Raw genomic sequence first — 21,393 nt, forward strand, 5'->3', positions numbered from 1 at the left:
TCTTAAAACCTGATTTGTCAATAATGTTGGCCTATTAGCAAATTCTTAACCACTATAGATTCATGTCGGTCCATACCGTGTTTTTCTTCCATACCCTGACACAATCACACCAAAAATACGTTCATTTGAATTCATAAACCAGCTGTCTACTCCAGATTAAATCTGCATTGTTGATTTACTCTTTTCGCGACAGAATGAATGCTCGAGATGTAATCCCCTGCAAAGCACTACCATCTGGGCCCTCCACAGATGTGGCATCATTGCTTGTAATCGCAAAAAGGAGGTCTGGTCCCACACACTACCTTGTGCAAGTGTGCAAATCGTCGACCTCTCCAGACACCGAGCGGGCATGTCAACATTGCGCAACGGCGCAAGGCTGACTTAACTCTGACAGCTTTGACACTGCACGAGCGCGATCCAATTAAAAACAAGCTTAGTGCTTCAATGTATTGTAGAATGAGCAGCTCCTAGACTCAATCGGACAAATTGTGCAGCCTCGCGAGACTGATAATTCTGACATGTCAGAGGGCTGCGAGCTTGCTTGAACCATTAATCTAGCTGAATGTATCAACACTCTCAACTTAGGAAATATTAAGGTCTTTGACACCTGGTTCAGTCGGTAACACACTAGGTGAAAGGGCCAGTATTTGCAATGTTGAGAAAGGCTTAAGTTATCACTTAAGTGACTGACAACAGGCAATTACGAGTCAACATCAATTTTCAATAATGCAGTTTATTCACCCAAAACAAACCTTAGGGTTTTAGAGAGGTTTTGACAGAGCCATTTCTGCAAACCTTAATCAAACTAGAGAGCTTAGAAAAATGTAAACCAAGGCCAAAACTGATCATCAAGCCAAACTGATCATATCAATGCATCTGTAGCGATATGCCACATCCTTTTACGTCAAAGATAACAATGACAGTAAGGCATGGAGTCTCAAGTTGTGACCATGTACATAAAAACAAAAACACAGCTGACATATATTTGAACAAATAAAAAACTAAAACTAAAACTTTAAAATCAAGCTTTTAAAAAAGTAATATATAAAGCACATAATATTTACTACACTTTTTGAAGTAAAAATAAAACAAGAGAATTACCAAAATAATGAATGGTGGATTTTTCAAAAGTTAAATAACTCTTCAAATAAGAATAAAGTAAACAATATAATAAAATAAAACAATTCTAAAATAAAATAAAATAAGATAACTCTTTCAGTAAATAAAATAGCTCTAGAATGATATATCTTAGAATTTTTTATATAGATGTATTTAAGATATCTATACTAGTTAAGTTTCATTAGTAATAAAAAATAAATGTGCTAAATATTTTATTTTATTTTAAAATGTTACATGAATTTAGTTGCATTGCTTCCTATATGAGTGGTTGATTTGTCTAATAACTACTGGTTTTCAGTTTTCTGCTGGAGGCATCATCCGATTGCCAAAGTTTGATGTCACAATGATGAAAGCTGAAGTGAATAAGAAGCCTATTCTATGTCAGGAAGATGTCCATATAGCTACAATGTGAGGTTATATTAATTATTATTTTTGGATCTTCTTGATTGATGTGGTTCTTTAGGTTTTTTGCAGTTATTTCTTCTTTCTGATGCAAGCATCCACTTGTTTACTTTGAAATAAAACATATTCTGAATTATATTTCCACTGTTTGTTGTGACTAGGTATGGAAGAATCTATTGTCTACAGGTTGATAGGGTTGGAATGCAGCTTCATTTGTATCGTTTTTATCGGGATGCTGTTGTGCATCAGGTGAATACAAGAACAGAAATAATCGTGTTTCATTGTGACGAAGCCCTTTATCATTTTCTCTAATTTTGCATTAAGTTTTTTTAAGGGAATAGAAACAAATAACCACATAAATTAAATAATACAAATATCTTCTGTATATTATGTAGGGTCTTGGTTTGGCAAGGAAAATTGGGGATGGGGGAAGGGGTGTGTGTGTGCGCTTTTATTGATTCAAAATCTTATATATATTATGCATGCATCTTTGAATTTCTCTAAGCATATGCAGTATACCTGGTATTTTCAATATGTGTACATAAGGCTCCTTCCACACAATCAGCATTCCTCCATCTACTGTTGTTCCACAGGAGCAAGTTTCTGTTAAACATACATAAGAACCAACTTTCACAAAAAACTTACCCAAGGACTACATTATTTATTATTATGGACACACTGTAAGTGAAATTTCAACAAGACATGTTAGGGAAAAATATACTTCATATGTCTTTTAGCAAGCTAGGGAAAAGTATACTTCACATGTCTTTTAGTAAGCTTTGAATATTATTATAAACTACTTCTACTTTGGACATTCTTAATTTTTTTACCTGTAAATGTGTTCTTCTAGCATGTTTCAGTTTAAAGTGTGAGAAGCTCAAGCTTCTCCAAGTGATTTCTTGGTAATAGTTGCATTCTTAGTTCATTCACAAAATTATCGTAGGAACATATAGATCTTGTAAGTCTCTCATTTTATGGTTTCAGGGACTTCGACATATTAGTTGTTTAACCTGCTGCTTGGACTCACTGAATGTGAACCCAGAGGTCTGTCATAAGCTAGTTCTATTAGCATTCAAACTAAAATGAAACTGCATGGAGCTCACCATATTGGATAAATTTTAAATATTAAGTTTTTGAGAACCATTTATAGTATTATGGTTTTGATCAGACCTAGATGTCTTGTCAGGGTTCTCTGCCAATCTACTCTGCAAAGGTGGCCATCAGCGTTGTGGATAATGTACTTCTGGTGCATCAGGTGGATGCAAAAGTTGTTTTACTATATGATATATTTGCAGATTCCAGGGCTCCAATATCTGCCCCACTTCCTCTCTTGGTTAGGGGTCCAACAGGATCAACAATAAATTCTGCTAGAAACAAAGACAGGCAATCAAGCAGCTCTTCACAGTCAGCTGAAACGGAAACATTGACAACCATGCAAGATAGCGTGTACATAGATGGGTGGGCTTTCCTCAATCCTGATATGATATGTGACAACCTTCATGGACTTTTGTGGAGAATTCATTTGGATCTAGAGGTAATGAAATATATTTGGATATATCCTTCTTGAGATTTAGATAAAATTTGAATGGTTGAAGTTGGTGCTTAATATTATGACAGTAAAAGGAAAAAAAATGAGATTGAGCAATGGAAAATTATCTAACCAGAGATATGCTTCAGGCTATTGCAGCTAGTAGTTCAGAAGTACCTTCTTTGTTAGCATTTCTGCAACGGCGCAGGCTGGAAGCAGACAAGGTAACAAGAATACTTAAAGGAGAAGATTTCTTCAATTTTGAACTGTTATATGATATTTATTATGCTCAATATCTCAGTATACCACTAGGAAGGACTGTGGATGGAATTTATGCACAATTCCGTGGAGAAGGCACTGATTGAAATTCTTTTGAACAGGCAAAGCAATTGTCTCTGGCAGTTATGCGTTCTATCATTTTGGAGCGGAGAGCACTTTCTTTGATTGCAAATGCAATGGAGATTCTGACAGTTTCGTACTCTCATGGTATGAGATTGGCAAATTATTTGCCTGGAGCCCCTGAAACTACTGCACCCAGTAGAGCTGTTAATCAGCAGTCTTCGAATTCACATTTACATGAAAGTGAGAAAGCTTTCAAGTCAGATGTTCGGTTGAGTGAGAATTGGCCAGTTACTTCTTTCAATGGAAAAGCCACCAAGGTTGAGATGGCTCCTATTGATGTTGAGAAAGAACATGTTTATGCTAATCTAATAACGGGCAGGAGGGAATCTTCAAGCAGCTCTCTTGGAGATGCAGACTCTCAGGAAAATTTAAACACTGGTGTTGAGAGGGCCAAACCAGAAGATACCGCAGGTAGCTCTGCAACCCAAAGTCTTATTTATTTTGACATAATCAAGGACAATAGCAAGGATGACACCAATACAAGCTCTGAAAGAAGGGCCAGTATTGAGTCTGCAAAATCAAGCATAAGGCATGAAAAATCACTTGCACAGTCCATAAGTGGTGAAATTGATGCTGGAGGGCCTCTAGAATCAGTTATACTAGATTTGGATACACCCCAAACTACAAGTACCATGATTTCACCAGATGAAATGTTTGAGAATGTATTTGCTATTGTTGAGGAAGAAATGTCAGGGGATCCGATGTACATGGTTGCTATTATTGTGGAGTATTGTCGCAGGTTTGCTATCTGCCATCTTCTTTGAGATTTATAATATTTTTTTCCTATGTTGTCTCCTAAGAAAGAAAATTAGAAGTGATGCATCAAATTCACAACAGCTATTATGTGTGTATGAACATAGTTGCTAGGAGTCTAGGACCAAAGATTGAGATGTTGCATGCTGGTCTTGTATTGATTGCAGTTATTCTGTTGACATTTTAAAACAAAAAATTGCAGTGTAGCTGTAGAGAAGCTCAAAGTTCCTCCCGGATTACATATGCTAATGGTACAGTTACTTGCACGTGGTGAGCGCTATGCTGAATTAGGACAATTTGTTTCAAGCAAGGTATTATAATTATTTTTCTATATAAATTTGGAAGCATCTTCACAAAACAAGTAGGCATTTTGTAGAAAGCTTTCAATGGTGCTTTCTTTTGTATTCATAGCTCTCATCTTTGGGGTTTTCTGGCTGTCATAAGAAAACAATGCATGTGCATCATCTAGGGCTATCTTGATCTCTTCCCTTTTGTTGTACTCAATCATTTATTGCTCTCAATGTGTAGTGACCATAAAATATATTATATGCATTTAGAGTCTAGACTTAATTCACATTTACGTCAATGCACATTTTTAATATTTCCTTACAATTCCTTGTTATTTTTCAGAGCAATTTCATGGTTTATCTACCATTTGTATTTGGCTGTTTTCATTTTTTTATTCAGGATAGCGTATTCTTGTTTATGCCAAATTACTGGGCCTAAAACCTATTTTTATAATTACTATGTTCACGAGGCAGTGAATCTTAATGCTTGGAAACTTCTTTATTTGCTATCTTTTCAGCTTATATTATGGCTACAAAATAAATGTGTTTCTAGTACGTTTCAAATGTGAGATAAGTAGGACAGATGTCTACAGAGTCAAGAGAACAACCTCAAGGTTCCTTTCCCTACATTGAGGAGGGCTTAAACAAGATCAAAAAGATCTTGAGAAGAAATACTTTTGACTTTTGCTTCTCCCAACATTAGAAACCTAAATCAGTAATGGACATGATAGATCTGAAGCCAAGGAATGAAGTTTATCTGATAATCTGTTCTCGTAGACCAGGAGATCCATTGATACAAGAATCTGTGAGCACTCAAGGGATATACCTCTTGATAGGGTTGACAGATCAACATTGGCAGAGCATTCCTGCTTGACAAATCACCATATTTGCATCGAAAGCTTGGGTTGTTGAAAATGGGAATCAATTTACCGAGTGATGCCTTGGGGAACTTGTAAAAATTGGTAAGCATCCCGATAGTTTCAAGAAGGACAAGGACCTTAGCTTAGGTAACTCTTGGAGAACCATCATCCATAGGGGTAGACATAGATAGAGCCTAGTATGTAATGTCCCCTAATGGGACCCTCTTATATTCTGACCTATAATCACAATTTTAGTGCATAGTAAATACAATAGAGGGACACTATTGTCAACTAAAGCTTGGTTTGGAACTTGCACAACAGGTTAGTCAACATTTCCATTATGCTATGATAGATCATATATTCAACATTCTTTATATATTGCCCAGTTTATATGAAGGATTCAACAACCCTTTCTCTCCCTATACTTGTCCCCATTATGGAGCTAAAGGAGAATCACACAAGGCGCCTCAAGTCTATCCCTCTCCAACAAGCCCAAGAGCACCAAGGACCTTGTCAACTTGGCCTCTTGGCCCACACTCGGGTTTGGCGTACTTGCTGGAGCCCAGTGCTCTTGCTTCCTTGTATTCTCCCTCCATAATTGGATGGTGAGATTGAAAGGTATTACAGACTCCATCATATAATTTACTTAATTATCATATGAACAGTTAGAGATAGAAAGGCATTATTACGCTGCCATACATATTGTATTCTATATTAATATTACTATTAAATTCTGCATAAGAACGTTATCAGATGTCAGATATTAAGCATTCATTTTAATTACATCCCAAGGCATACCACCAAGAACAAGGATGTTACTGCATGTAACTTGATAACAGTTCTGATCTGATCTGATCGATGGTGATGTCACTAGAGGCTTTTGATTCCTTTCCTTTATATCTCTCAATTTGAGGGGGAGGTCACACCTCTTCATCATGTACGCCCTTTGGCAAGAGACACATCCTTTCACCATTAGCACCCTTTGAAAGAGTGCAACCATTTATTATTTCTGCTCTTTGAAACGGACACAATCTTTCACAGTCAAATTTGCACTTATTTAAATCAGATCTGCACTTGTGATTCCCCAAATTATCCCCCCTTAAATGAGGTTCACTTCTCCCTTTTATATCTCATGTTAGAGGGAGTCACAACTTTTCATTTTATGTCTTTTGACCATTCATTAACTTAATTAAATTTTAATTAAATTTAATAATCTTTTTAATATTTTTTATTTTATTATTATTATTTATCATTAAATTTTATTTCAAAGTGGGGACATTACAGTTCGCCGCACCCAAGATTGCTTGTCCTCAAGCAATGATCAGTGTTCAAAATGACTTCCAACATGAAATGTCTTTGAAAACACACATGGAATAAACATGCTGCAAACATATCAGGCATGAACCAAACACGGAGCATACACATGGATGTATGCAAATATGGAGCATACACGCAAATACATGTATTGTTAGATTCCTTCTTATTGACTAGAATGATTCCTTGATTCTTCTTTACCCTGTAGGATGGCAGGATCAAAGTTCTGATACCATTTGTAATGTCCCCTGATGGGACCCTCTTATATTCTGACGTAGAATCACAATTTTAGTGCACAGTACAATAGAGGGACATTATGCTATCATAGATGATATATTCAACATTCTTTATATATTGCCCATTTTATATGAAGGATTCAACAACCCTTTCTCTCCCTACACCTGTCGCCATTATGGAGCTCAAGGAGAATCACACAAGGCACCTCAAGTCTATACCTCTCCAACAAGCCCAAGAGCACCAAGGACCTCGTCAACTTGGCCTCTTGCCCACACTTGGGGTTGGTGTACCTTTTGGAGCCCAATGCTCTTGCTTCCTTGTATTCTCCCTCCATAATTGGATGGTGAGATTGAAAGGTATTACAGACTCCATCATAATATCATATAATTTACTTAATCGTCATATGAACAATTAGAGATAGAAAGGCATTATTACACTGCCATACATATTGTAGTCTATATTAATATTACTATTAAATTCTGCATAAGAACATTATCAGGCGTCATATATTAAGCACATCCCCATGCATACCACCGAGAACAAGAATGTTACTGCATGTAACTTAATAACAGTTCTGATCTGATCTGATCGATGTTGATGTCACTAGAGGCTTTTGATTCCTTTCCTTTATATCTCTCAATGTGAGGGAGAGGTCTCACCTCTTCATCATGTATTAGCTATGGCAAGAGTCACCCTTTCATCATTAGCACCCTTTGAAAGAGTGCAACCCTTTATTATTTCTGCTCTTTGAAAGGGACACAACCTTTCACAATCAGATCTGCACTTCTGATTCCCCAAATTATATTCCCTCATATTAGGTTCTCTTCTCCCTTTTATATCTCATGTTTGAGGGAGTTAGAACTTTCCATTTTATGTCTTTTGACCATTCATTAACTTAATTAAATTTTAATTAAATTTAATTATATTCCTTAATATTTTAATTTAATTTTTAATATTTTAATTTTATTATTAAGTTTTATTTCAAAGTGGGGACATTACATAGTATCATAATGTATTTATTGTCCTTGCCCTTTTTTTCTTTTTATTTAAATAAACCTACAAAACTAAGGGACACATTCCCCGTCTTGAAAACCTCATCCCTGTACCAAGGACGTCCTAGGGATGTGGAGACAGCCAGGGGATGTCTCCCTGACATACCCTTTTTTGCCCGAAATCAGAAATGGTGTCCCCTTTTTCAGAAATGCCGTCCCTTGTTGCTGGGAGTGTCTGTCCGTCCCAAGGACAGCCAGGCATCCCTGGCGTCAGGGAAAGTTTTAGAAAAAAAAAAACACTTTCAAGTTGCAAATAAGGCATTTTTTAATTGTTCTATGGGCCCCTACCTCCCAAGTCGCCCTAAAAGTCATTAGGCAAAAGATTTTGACTCATTTGATCATTTGTATAAGAGGAAAAAAAGTGAAGCAGCAAGAGGGTTTGAAGCAAGCAGCCATTGAAAGAGCAGCATGATAGAAGGAAAAGTGGTTGAATCTACGGTGGGATGTTGATCCCAAAGACGTGGCCCAGGTCGATGAGGAGACATCAAGGGGATTGGTTGGGATTTCATTGGATGAGGTGGACATTGACCATGACAGTGGTAGAGACTCAAAGGAGGACTTTGATTTTGATGTTGTGTTAGGAGATGCAGATTAGGGGCAGCAATGTACTTTTTATTTTCTGTAATATCGTAATTGAAAATGAAACTATCGAAGCAGTTAGGCCTTTGGGCATTTTGTATGTTATTTTTTTTAATATCACATGCATATTGACAATGAATTCTGAATTATGGATGCATATTGAGTATTGACAATGAATTTTGAACACAAATATTGTTTGTTAAAACTTAAGGTTCTATAATGTTTACATATGCATGCTATATCCATGTTTTCATATGAATATAATGTATATATGCATGCTTTATCCATGTTTTCATTTGAACATTTAAAATTTCTCTATATATTTAAAATTTTCTCTATTTTATATAGCCATCCCCTTTGCTGTCCCCTAGCCATCCTCACAATTGGCAAAAAAATGACCGCCTTGGAAACCCGTCCCCCTGTCCCTTGCCGTCCCTGTCCTAGAAACTCGGAGTAACGTAGAAAAAAACCCAGTCTTGGGAGATGGTTAATTTATCTTGTACCTGAGTGTTCACATTTTCTTTGATTCAATCTTATCCTTTTGTATTCACTAACTAATTTATTGACTATTTCCATTCCCCCAATTGTACTTGGAAATTAGTTAATAATGTTTTCTTTGTTTAAGTCTTACCATTTTGAGCCAATATTGTTTTTGGTCCATTATTGCCATTATTGATTACTTTTAGTTGTTTTTGGGTAGTGGGACTTGGACGCGAGCGAGGTTGGTTAATTAATGGGAATTTTTAAATTATTTATATAAGGAGTTCTATATATGCAATCTTTAGTCACTTTATCTTTACAATGGATGTTGAAGGACTCAAAATGAGATTCCATTTTCATTCTATAGTGGTTTTCTAAAAGCTATATTTAAAAACATTTTGGACTATTGAAGCTTTACAGTCCTTTGACATTATTAAAAAAATTGAGTTGAAACTATTTTAGTAGTCTCAATTTGAAAAGATATGGGTCTTTGTGCCATTTGAATTTGAAGATGTCTGCTGAAGAACTTTGTAATCAGTAGGTGCTAACACAATCAGTTGGTTTTTGTTATTTTTTGTAATGTCCCCTTTTGGGAGGACACTAAATTTTGCCCAATAAACTTGTAGAATTATTGTAGGTTGTCTATTTTCAGCCTGTTGTGCTAATTTGGACAGATTTAGTTTGATGTTGTTTCCCTCTTCAAATGGACAGGTCTGCTGTTTATATCAATCTGATCTGCTGCCTAAACTCAGATATATATGTGTGTATGTGTGTATGAGAATCCTTTCTATTCCATCAAGTCTGATTCTCTGGTTATTGATTTAATATTTCCTCTTCTTTTCCTTCAATGCCTGCTTTATTACTGTTCACAGATTTGTATTTGTGTTCTGATCTCTTTGATAAATGTTCATATCATTCTTCCAGATTTTCTTATAATTCTGACTTAGGTCTGCTCCTAAATCTGCTTCTAATGCTTCATATATTTTTTTCTATTCCATGGATCCCTACTTCTCAATTGAAAACTTCTCCACTTTATATCCTCCAATGTGAGGGAGAGTCACACCTCTTCATCATGTATGCCCTTTGGCAAGAGACACACCTGTCCTTTGAAAGGGACACAACCTTTCACAATCAGTTCTGCACTTCTTATTTAACCAGATCTGCACCTCTGATTCCCAAATTCTACCCCTTCTCAAATGAGGTTCTCTTCTCCCTTTTATAAATTATGTTTGAGGGAGTCACAACTTTTCCTTCCATGTCTTTTGAGTCTTTGACCATTCATTAACTTAATTAAATTTTAATTATATTTAACCATAATATTTTATATTTTAATTTTAATTTTATTTTTATTCTATTGTATTTTAATATTATTATCATTATTTATTATTAAATTATATTTCAAAGCGGGGACATTACATTTTTATACATTAATGCAACTTCATTCATTCTTGTATATTGAATTTTAATGCGTTTTATTATTTATATATGCAGCAGAAGCTTTATAAAATTAACTTTTTATGTTGGGTGTAGATTGTGGAGCCTTCAAAGGAGGTTGGAATGCAACTCTTGGAAATAGGTTCCTGTCATTTACCAACTCGTAAGCTGGGCATAGACATGCTAAGACAGCTTTCTTGTCATAGTGAATATGTAGCACTTCTACTTCAAGAGGGACGCTTTATGGAAGCTTTACGATATATTCGAAGAAATAAAGTGAGATCCTTCTACCTTTTGAGTGCACATCTTATTTGCTTTTTCTTTTAAATTTTACTGATTGCTTCTCCCACCATTTTTCTAGTTTATTGGCTAATTATAGTTGTTTTGCATCCTTCTGTCTGTTAATTTTAGTACTTTCAGATTAGATGAAACTTAGAAAATCAGAATTTGTTTCTAACTAGGTTAATTAGATTTATTGGTTTTCAGATTTAAGCATAGTAAGAAATGAATGCAAAAGAGACAAGACAAAGTTACCCTGGGAAAACCTCCTAGGAGGAAAAACCCAGCCAGAAAAGATCCTCAGATCTGATTATGGTTTTAGATTCAATTGACAATTACACACTTGTCTGGAGTATAGAAGTTGCAGTCACAAGGAAGATGATATAGAGGACTACACAGCTAGTTTGTTGACAATGATCATGATTTGCATTCCTTCTAACTTGTCTTGCCGTGCATGCACCTTTCAACTAGTTTACAGTCCTTTGCTTGAGCCTTCAATGGAGATCCCTGTCTTTGATGATAACTTGTGATCACCAATTAGATCTGCTGCACATACATGGAGTTCACTGTGATCACCAATTAGATCAGCACAACATGGACTTCGCTGTGATCACCAATTAGATCAGCACATACATTAATTATATTTCGCATTTACTTGAACTGCATTAATTATATTGTGAGAGGTATATGTCTTATTTATAGGAGAGCAACCACTCCTAATCAAGTCGGCTTATGATGAATTCATAACCTTCAATTTATTTGCATCACTTTAACTGAAACTCTTTATTAGATAGGGTCGGCCCTATTCATGTAAGCATGTTATCTTGCACGTAGCGTGGTATTGAGGAGTAGCGTGATGTATAGGGCCCAGCCTTAAGAGTGGCGTGTGGGATGAGAAGGGCCTAGCCCTAAGAGTAGCGTGTGAGAGGAGAAGGGCCCAGCCCTTGGCAGATTCCAATGTTGCCTTAAGGCAATTGGAATCCGCATTCTACCTAGTTACAATCAACACTCCCTCTTAACTAGGGAGAAAGATAATCTTACAACCCGGTTACAAGATTAGGGCCCAACCCTAAGTAATACATACAATGTTTAAATTGTAATTTGAACTTAGTTGTCAACTTCAAATATTCCTGAGAGAGGATCACAACAAGTAGCCACAATAGTAGCCCATATTATCCATCTTGTACTGCCTGTGGAGAGTGGATGCACACATGCACAATTATTCATGCACATCATAGAGTCTTTCCATGCCATCAATCGCGTATATCCATCATACATTGTCTTTACCTCAATCTTCTCCCAAAGAAGAATGTAACATCATAATCTTCCATCTTGCACCCAAGCATAGAGTGGAGATACATAATCATTGCTCTCCATAAGCATGGAATGAAAACATAGTTCTCCATCTTGCACACAAGCAAAGAATGGAATAAACATAATCGAAATATTTTAGTCTTCCATCTTGCACACAAGCATAGAATGGAACTACATAACATAATCTTCCAGCTCGCACACAAGCATAGACTGGATCCACCTTACATTGCCCGCAGAGGGTGGAGAGGATCTTTTCTACCATCTTACATTGCCCGCAGAGGATGGTTAATAATTATACTTCTCCTTGAGAAGATTACAATACCATCTTACATTGCCCGCAGAGGATGGTTACCAAGTACACTTCTCCCTGAGAAGATTACAATACCATCTTACATTGCCCGTAGAGGATGGTTTAACATTTACAATACCATCTTACATTGCCCGTAGAGGATGGTTACTAATTACACTTCTCCCTGAGAAGTTTACAATACCACCTTACATTGCCCGCAGAGGGTGGTTGATACAACACAATGTATCACAGAGGTTGAGACTCCCTCTCAACCAAGGCGGTGTTCTCCATAGCTCCAAGTCTATCTCAAGCTTCAAGAGACTTGGTGAGAACATCTGCAACACACGATTGTCCTGCCATAAAACACTGAATTGTCAGGTATCACTATACAATTCTGATAATAAATCAAAACAACATAACAAGAATTTGGAGAAACCACACTGCTTCTCTTGATGCAACACTTGCAACAATGTATTTAGCTACAGTAATACTTAATGCAACTGAGGACTGTCCCTGTAGGTCCAAGAGATCGCAGCGGGTGAATGCTCGAAGTGTTTTCCTTGTCCGTAACACTTCTTGACCAATCTGAACCTAAGCAACTTCAACCCATAATCAATTGTGTCTTGCAAACATCAAAATATGCTTGCTTGCAACAATATGCTTAGTTGAAGCACTCGCCAATCAACCTGCCTCTATTCAGATGAATCTGCAAGATCATAGTTGGCTGCAGACATACTCAACTTCTTCAAGTTAGTTTCCATATAAGTTTATAATCCATAATTCTAACACAACAATAGAAAACTTGGCTTAGAACAATTTCATTAGATCCTTGCCACACTTCTAACCTAGAAGTAATGCATTTTAGGTTTAGATCTTCTATCTCAATTCTGAGCTAATTCTTTCTTATATTAAATCACGAAACTATCTTTATGTCAGAGTTTGATCATCAGAATTAACATTTCAAATACTTTAAGGAACAGGTTAGAATCTATACAAAAACCCTAGGCTTATCAAATACTCTTTCATACCAAGAGTTTTATTGAAGGTCATAGGGCTCCCTCTTAATCCTCAATATCAGACTGATAGCCAAGCATCATAGATCATAATTATTCATAAACAAAGATGAGAAATGCCAACTTCACCTTTTATGAATTGGACCCATGGTGCAATTATGATCAGGACATATCTTCAAACTTCTTTTAATTGAGTGAGAAGATCCTTATGCCTTACTTCAAAGCTCCCTCTGAAGTCGCATCAATCCAAGCTTATGGATTTCTGATGTTAGTAAGGCCTTGCTCCTCGACATACATCACCTACTATATGAGGTTATATAAAAATGACCTTGGGTGAGGATCACAACATTCATGATAAGTTAGATGCGTTCTTTTAACAGTATAACCAATGATCCATAGAATGCTGAGACAATACTTATATGACACAAATTAAAAGAGCCAGCCTTTAACACATAACCTTGAAAACTTGTACATCACCATACTTCACACTTCATGATAGTAAATACTCAACCGAAAAGTCAGTTTTATGTAACTATTATAGAATCATTCAATTGATAGTCAAAAGCTCAATCAGATCATAGGCGAGGAAGTAATAATAGAATGTTTACAAGAAGTATACTTACCAATGAAGATACTAACCAAGCAATGATAGTGAGAGCCTATACTTCCATGAATCAATAGCAATTAGTAAGCTACAATATATAATAAAATAATTCTGATAAAGGATTTCAGATCAACCTCTAGATATCCAACAACAAATACAAGCATTGAACAATAAATTCCTAACTCACTTATTTATGGCATTAATGAATACTTCATTTACTCAATTAGCAGCGATACTTATGTAACTGGCTTATTTTCCCTTACGCACATAGATAAAGGCACACACAAATTAAACGAAGTTCAAAACAGAGAGAAAATAGTCAAGTTCGCAATGTCTTTACAAATATATGAAGTTCAACTTTTCTTCTTTGTGTTGATCTCACTCATTGGAACAATTAAGCACTAGATATTTAATGTGGGCATACTTCCATATTTAATTTTAGTATTTAATTGATTAGGTCACAGACAGGCACGTACACAAAATTTCCCCTACTAGGTTTAGGTCTGTTTTAACCATAATTTAATCTATTTCAAAATACTTATGACTTCAATTAATTTATCAATTATTGATAAGTAAATTGTTCATTTACCATACTAGAGAACTAATTGTATCATACTAGATAATTAATTTTATCATCCATAATTCTTAATGCAAGAGTCAACCTACGTTACTACTTCAGTTCTAAGGAAGAAGGGGATGGCTATGTTACCAAAGCGCTCAGAGACAAAGATACAATAGGCTCCCTCAAGGTTTAGAGTTCCAAGCCCTTACCCTATCTTGGGAATCATCCTATTGATTGGATTTAGACTGCCCCTCTTTGGAAACAACTCCATTCTCAACTTTCTTAAATACTGACAGTAGTAACAAGTATTAGGCTATAAGTATACTAACTTGTCATGTATTATGAATGAAATTAAGTATAACTGTCATACATATTGCAGTCCATATTAATATTATTATTAAATTCTGCATAAGATCATTATTAGGTATCATATATTAAGCATGCACTAAGCACATCCCCATGCATACCACCTAGAACAAAGATGTTACTACTTGTAACTTAAAAATAGTTATGATCCGATCCGATCCGAGGTGATATCACTGGATGCTTTGATTTCTTTCCTTTATGTCTCTCAATATGAGGGAGAGGTCACACCTCCTCATCATGTATGTTCTTTGGCAAGACACACCCTTTCACAATCAGATCTGCAACTCTTATTTAGATCAGATCTTAACCACTACATAAAGTTGCAACCAAAAATAATAAGCCCTTAACAACAATCTTAATTAACCAAGCATCCTCTTATAATATTCGGTTTAACAGGGACTAAAATAGAAGATTCATTCATTTAACATTTAATGTTTTCATTGTTATCAAATTCGTCTTATTGAGAGATCCTTATATTTACAAACATGTCATCAAAGAAGGAAAGGACAAGAGATTGAAATTACATGATTAAATATGATCGCTGGTTAGTACGAACCTATCTCTAATATTTCCATCAAGCCTATCTTCAACTTCCAGCCCCATTAACCTGGCCTGTGAATGAGACAACAATCTGGAAATAAAGGAGTACTAATTCTGAAAATTGAAAGTTGATCTAGCCTATAGCTCTGATACCATGTTAATTTTAGTACTTTCAGATTAGATGAAACTCAGAAAATCAGAATTTGTTTCTAACTAGGTTAATTAGATTTATTGGTTTTCATATTTAAGCATAGTAAGAAATGAATGCAAAAGAGACAAGACAAAGTTACCCTGGGAAAACCTCCTAGGAGGAAAAACCCAGCCAGAAAAGATCCTCAGATCTGATTATGGTTTTAGATTCAATTGACAATTACACACTTATCTGGAGTATAGAAGTTGCAGTCACAAGGAAGATGATATAGAGGACTACACAACTAGTTTGTTGACAGTGATCATGATTTACAGTCCTTCTAACTTGTCTTGCTGTGCATGCACCTTTCAACTAGTTCACAGTCCTTTGCTTGAGCCTTCAATGGAGATCCCTGTCTTTGATGATAACTTGTGATCACCAATTAGATCTGCTGCACATACATGGAGTTCACTGTGATCACCAATTAGATCAGCACAACATGGAGTTCGCTGTGATCACCAATTAGATCAGCACATACATTAATTATATTTCGCATTTACTTGAACTGCATTAATTATATTGTGAGAGGTATATGTCTTATTTATAGGAGAGCAACCACTCCTAATCAAGTCGGCTTATGATGAATTCATAACCTTTAATTTATTTGCATCACTTTAACTGAAACCCTTTATTAGATAGGGTCGGCCCTATTCATGTAAGCATGTTATCTTGCACGTAGCGTGGTATTGAGGAGTAGCGTGATGTATAGGGCCCAGCCCTAAGAGTGGCGTGTGGGATGAGAAGGGCCCAACCCTTGGCGGATTCCAATGTTGCCTTAAGGCAATTGGAATCCGCATTCTACCTAGTTACAATCAACACTGTCCTTCACTACTGTATTGCCATTGATTTCACTGTCATTTATAACAGATTCTATTTAGATTCTTATCGTATTTTATTACTTTATTTTAAAAGGGTATTGTTGACGTGTATTTTGTACACTATCATACACAGAATAAAATACCTAAAGGCATCTTATCCTCTCTTGAATAAAGTCTCTAACTGCTGAAGATTCGCATGAAGGATCAGTTAGGATGACTCCAATGTTCTGGTTAGTAGGGTCTCTACATGTGGATAAGCTCCAGCGGTATGATGTGATTTGCTGTATCCTTAAGGGGCCTTACACTCCGAAAGTCTTACTAAACTAAAGAAGCTTTTCAAAAAATAACAAAAGGATAGGGTTTGCAAGAGGTCTAATCTAATCTAACCCTAAGAATGACTTCATGTGGACAAGACTTGGCAAGATTCTACCAACTTCAATTTCGCCATAAAATAACAACTCAATTGAAATTGATGCGATCTTCTAAGGTAACAAAAGATTTTCAACGCATCAAAGATCAAAGACACTACCACGAAGGTACATATCCAAGATACAATAATGATTGAAGGTTAAGTGATTCAAATTTCTCCAGTCGACCACGTAAGGCGTTCCTACAATCAGCAAGAAGCTAGTGGTTTGGATTACGAATCCTACCAAAGATCAAGTCTCACACTATGTCCTTCAAATTAACACACTACTTTGATTGAGCATGATTCAAATGAATTGAACAACCATGAAGATAACCAAGAAAGTTGCAACAAAACACCATAACTTCAATATTTTATTGATTCCAAAGTCATCATGTACAACAATTGCTTGAATTCCTTTCCTCAAACTCAATCTTGCTACAAAATAAATTGCTTCTAAACTCTAATCTCTCTAATACATCAAACTCTCTCTCTAATCTCTTAACTATCTCTATTTTTCCTATATATCAAATGAAATGAAAATGAGGGTATAAATAGCATCCTCAATTACAATGAATGGTCCAGATTGAAAGCAGATCAACGGTCAAGATCATGACACCTAAACCCTAATTAGGGTTTGTTACAAATGGCCTCCTTTTTATTGAACAATATTAAATGCATAGCCAAATATTAAATTTGGCACAAAAACCTAGGAGACATAAACCAATGACAATTAAGGTGCCATGTCATCTATAACAACCTCTCATCTAGAATCTTATTCCCTTTCCAATGTTCCTTTTTAGCATATGCAATGAATCTTGATACAATTCCTTCGATCTCTGCAATTGGAATCCCGGGAAGATTCTTCATACTTTCTTCCAAGTGGATGACCTGATCAAATGCATCTAGAAGAGCTGCGTCCCAAGTAGATTCAAGTTCCTTTGTTCTTTCAATCAGGAGCATGGTGGCAAACATCTGATCATATTGCTCGTCTGTGATAGTGTCCTTACAAAAGATGACTTTGATTCTATCCTCTAATTCCTGCATATCCACATCTGTCTCAACTTCGATCCTCCTGCCAAGAATGGTACGTAGTACCTCAAATACTCTGTCCTGGATCGGGTTGATCACCCTGTAAATCCTACATTTCCTGATGAAATCCAAAGGCAATCTAGAATGCATTTTTCGTTTCACTTCAAGATCATCTAAGAGATTCATCATAAAATCTTCAATTTGGTACTCATGCTTAAACTTCCTACCGACTGTCTCCTCTAAATGTCCATGTGGATCAAAGCTTTCTCTCAAAGCAAAGGATGAAAAAGAATACAAGGCTAACTCCCTCTCTGCGTCATCCATAGCTAAAGCATTAGGACATACCTCAACTGAATTGCCCAAAATGATAGGTACCGGAACTCCATTCCCATGTCTGTGTCTGAATGCCTTCGCATAAGCTGCTAATTGTCTTGTTACTTCAAGTAACACAATTCTGTCTGTCGGATATCTCGGCAATATGTATGGAGGTAAAGGACATCCATGCACTCTAATATAAGTGAACTTCGAAAATTGGATAAACCAAGCACCGTACCTCTTTACTAATTTCTGTGCATCCTGAGATAATCTGTTGTGAATCCCACCTTGCAACGTCCTTGTGATGTTCATCGTGAAGGTATCATTAACTAGCTTGTAGTTGCTTCCTGGCGGATGATGCAAGTGGACATAGGAATCACAAACCCTGACCTCGCCGGATCCTCTTCCAATCACTCCTCTATGAGGTAGTCCTGCATACTCGAAGCTCCTGATCAAGGCATAGATGACGTATGAACTCATGTGGAAGGACTTGGTAGCTTTTAGTCTCCTCAACTGTACGTCCAAGCAATGGCTAATCATTCTAGCCCAATGTATTGTTCCTTTACCCTGAACTATCACTTGGATGAAGTAGAACATCCACTTTTCAAAGTAAAAAGCGTGAGGGACTCCTGTAACTCGGTTGAGCATTGTAATCAAATCCCTGTACTCCTCCTGGAAATCAATCCTGTGTGGTGTGTTCGGTACCTTACTCAGGCGAGGACGACTCTTGAGTAACCAGTTCTTGTTGATGATGCTTAGGCAAGCATCTGGATCATCTTCGTACATTGACCTGGCTCCTTCTATGCTCTTGTAGACCATATCTCTGTGCTCTGGAAGATGGAAAGCCTCACTTATAGCTTCCTCTGAAAGGTACGCCAAAGTGTTTCCTTCATTGGACACGATCGTTCTGGACTGAGGATCATAATGACGAGCGCACTCGATCATCAACTCATGACATTGTACTGCTGAAGGGAAGCTGGCCGCCTTAATGATGCCACTTTCAATTATCCTCCAGGCGACAGGTGATGGCTTGCCAATGTAAGGGACATCTCGAAACTTCTTCGTGCTGAAGTTGCCCAAGTTAGTATCTCCAATGTTGCTCCATTTAGACACGATCTTCGTCTCCACTTCTTCGGTCTTCTGATCTTCTTTCATGAGAGCCGGACGACTGGTGGATGCTCCCGCCTTCGGGGTCGCCATACCTACACAACATTTCATAATGAGAAACTAGATCTTGCAATATATATCATAAATTAGAGAGTAAATTTTAGGAAACATCATGATAAGTCTTTGAGTTATCATTTCCTAAAAAAAAAACGATTGAGCTAGGGGAATTCAAAACTTCAAAATTCAAAATTTGAAGCTATGACGATCAACATTCAAAATTAAAACAATAAAACCATATCGTCATACCTCACTAGAGAGCTAACTCTAGAATGCAAAATAGAGGAATTCGCCTAGGCAAAATTAACGTTAGATAGCCCTTTGCACGTGATCTTCAAGTGAACGTCCTTCTTATCAATCTCGCCACCTCTGGAGATGTCTTTGACGTCTTTGGCAAGTTCGCTCAAATGGAAACTAAGGTTCGCACCCCTTTGCCAACACTTCGCACACCTTGCTTTAAATGGGAATTCGCACTCCTCAAACACAATTCGCACTTCTCCTTTGTATTCTCCAAATCGCATATAAGAGATGATAAATGATGATGTGAAAATGAAAGTTTCACTCTCCCTTTATAAGCGCTCATCCCATATTCACCTTAAGGCCGACTTTGGTAATTAAAAGCAAATTTTAAATAAAATAAAGAGGCCGACCTTTGTAAATAAAAGAATTTAAATTCCAAGTGCCCCATTTTATTTATTTAAAATAATAATTAATTAATTAAATGCCATCGTTTTTTAATTTAACAAATTCGATTTTTTACAAGGCAAAAATAATTAATTAATATCTTGAGCAAATTTAAATGCTATTTTAATTGAATTTTTTAATTTATCGAATTTAGCATTTAAAATAAATTCAAAAAAAAATGTTTGAGCGCCCAAAATTTGAAAATGGAAAAGTGCAAACCTCATCGCCTTGGTCCCTGACTGAGGGACAGGAGCGAAATTTCAATTTGGTCTTGATTCTTGTGCTTTTGACGTTCAAAATCTTCATCCTTACGTTGAAGCTGGCATTTTTGCTATGAATTTCGAACTTGGGTGACTTGACTTTGCAAATGAGTGCCTCTTGAGGTGATATCGCTCTGGTCCCTTGGAGAGGGATAGGAGCGATCCCTATGTTCTTACTTGAAATTCTTCGTTCTTGATTTTAACTCCTCGTTCATGATTTTCCAAACGACGTTTTAAACCTTTTGCAACTTTGTTTTGACATGATCTTCGAAGGATAACAAGTGTTTTAACAAATATCGCCCTGGTCCCTTGGTGAGGGCCAGGAGCGATCCTGGTGTTTCTCTCCTTGATCTTGCTTCTTTAATCACCAATACTCTTTATATGGCAAGCAATGACATAGTTTCTCCATTCCACGCTTGTTTCACTTGACTTCCACAAGGCGTATAGATGTTTGGAGGATTATCGCCCTGGTCCCTTGGTGAGGGACAGGAGCGATCTCCATGTTCTAGTCAAAATTCTTCGTACTTAACCTTTAACTTCTTGTTCATTGCCTTCCAAACGACGATCTTGATCTTGTGCGACCTTGTTTTGACATGCTTTTGAAGGAAAATGAAGGATTTAATGAAAATCGCTCTGGTCCTTGCCTGAAGGACAGGAGCGATATAGCTTCCTTGGCTCAATTGATAGTCGTTTGACATTTGAAACCTTTGTATATCATTTTCTTAAGATACCTTAGACCCTTTACCACCTCGCACAACCTTGACTTAACGTGATTTTTGAGAGATTTGGCCAATATGGTAAATATCGCTCTGGTCCCTGACTGAGGGACAGGAGCGAACTTTAAGGTTTTGAGCTCATGCTTGCTTTTAACAACTTGCCATTACTTTCATCGTGTAAAATGAAGTCCTTTGATCCCTCTTGGCCACTTGATACTTGTTAAACTTTCAAAATCTAGGTCTTCATAGGAATTTCGCTCTGGTCCCTGCCTGAGGGACAGGAGCGAACTAGGGTATTTAGTGCAAAATCTTCATCATACTAACTTGCAATTATCTTCAAAGTGCAAAACAATATCCTTTACTCCCTTTCAAACACTCAAAATGTGAATAGCAA

General features: G+C 36.6%; 1 protein-coding gene across 13 annotated transcripts in view; it reads left to right on the forward strand.

Annotated features, from left to right (window-relative positions):
- Nucleotides 1-21,393, forward strand: part of LOC131046892 (uncharacterized) — an 88,247-nt gene that overhangs the window by 58,835 nt on the left and 8,019 nt on the right. For 11 of the 13 annotated variants that reach the window (XM_057980712.2, XM_057980719.2, XM_057980717.2 and 8 more), the window contains 8 exons: nucleotides 1,418-1,527; nucleotides 1,683-1,770; nucleotides 2,506-2,565; nucleotides 2,708-3,055; nucleotides 3,199-3,273; nucleotides 3,430-4,190; nucleotides 4,407-4,515; nucleotides 10,544-10,723. In XM_057980712.2, the coding sequence (XP_057836695.2) occupies nucleotides 1,418-1,527; nucleotides 1,683-1,770; nucleotides 2,506-2,565; nucleotides 2,708-3,055; nucleotides 3,199-3,273; nucleotides 3,430-4,190; nucleotides 4,407-4,515; nucleotides 10,544-10,723 (1,731 nt within the window). Of the gene's footprint in view, nucleotides 1-1,417; nucleotides 1,528-1,682; nucleotides 1,771-2,505; nucleotides 2,566-2,695; nucleotides 3,056-3,198; nucleotides 3,274-3,429; nucleotides 4,191-4,406; nucleotides 4,516-10,543; nucleotides 10,724-21,393 lie in introns of all 13 variants that reach the window. The other 2 variants (XM_057980721.2, XM_057980722.2) reach the window with 2 other exon arrangements.

The sequence above is a fragment of the Cryptomeria japonica genome, chromosome 2, assembly GCF_030272615.1.
Source record: "Cryptomeria japonica chromosome 2, Sugi_1.0, whole genome shotgun sequence".
NCBI classification, from domain to species: Eukaryota; Viridiplantae; Streptophyta; class Pinopsida; order Cupressales; family Cupressaceae; genus Cryptomeria; species Cryptomeria japonica.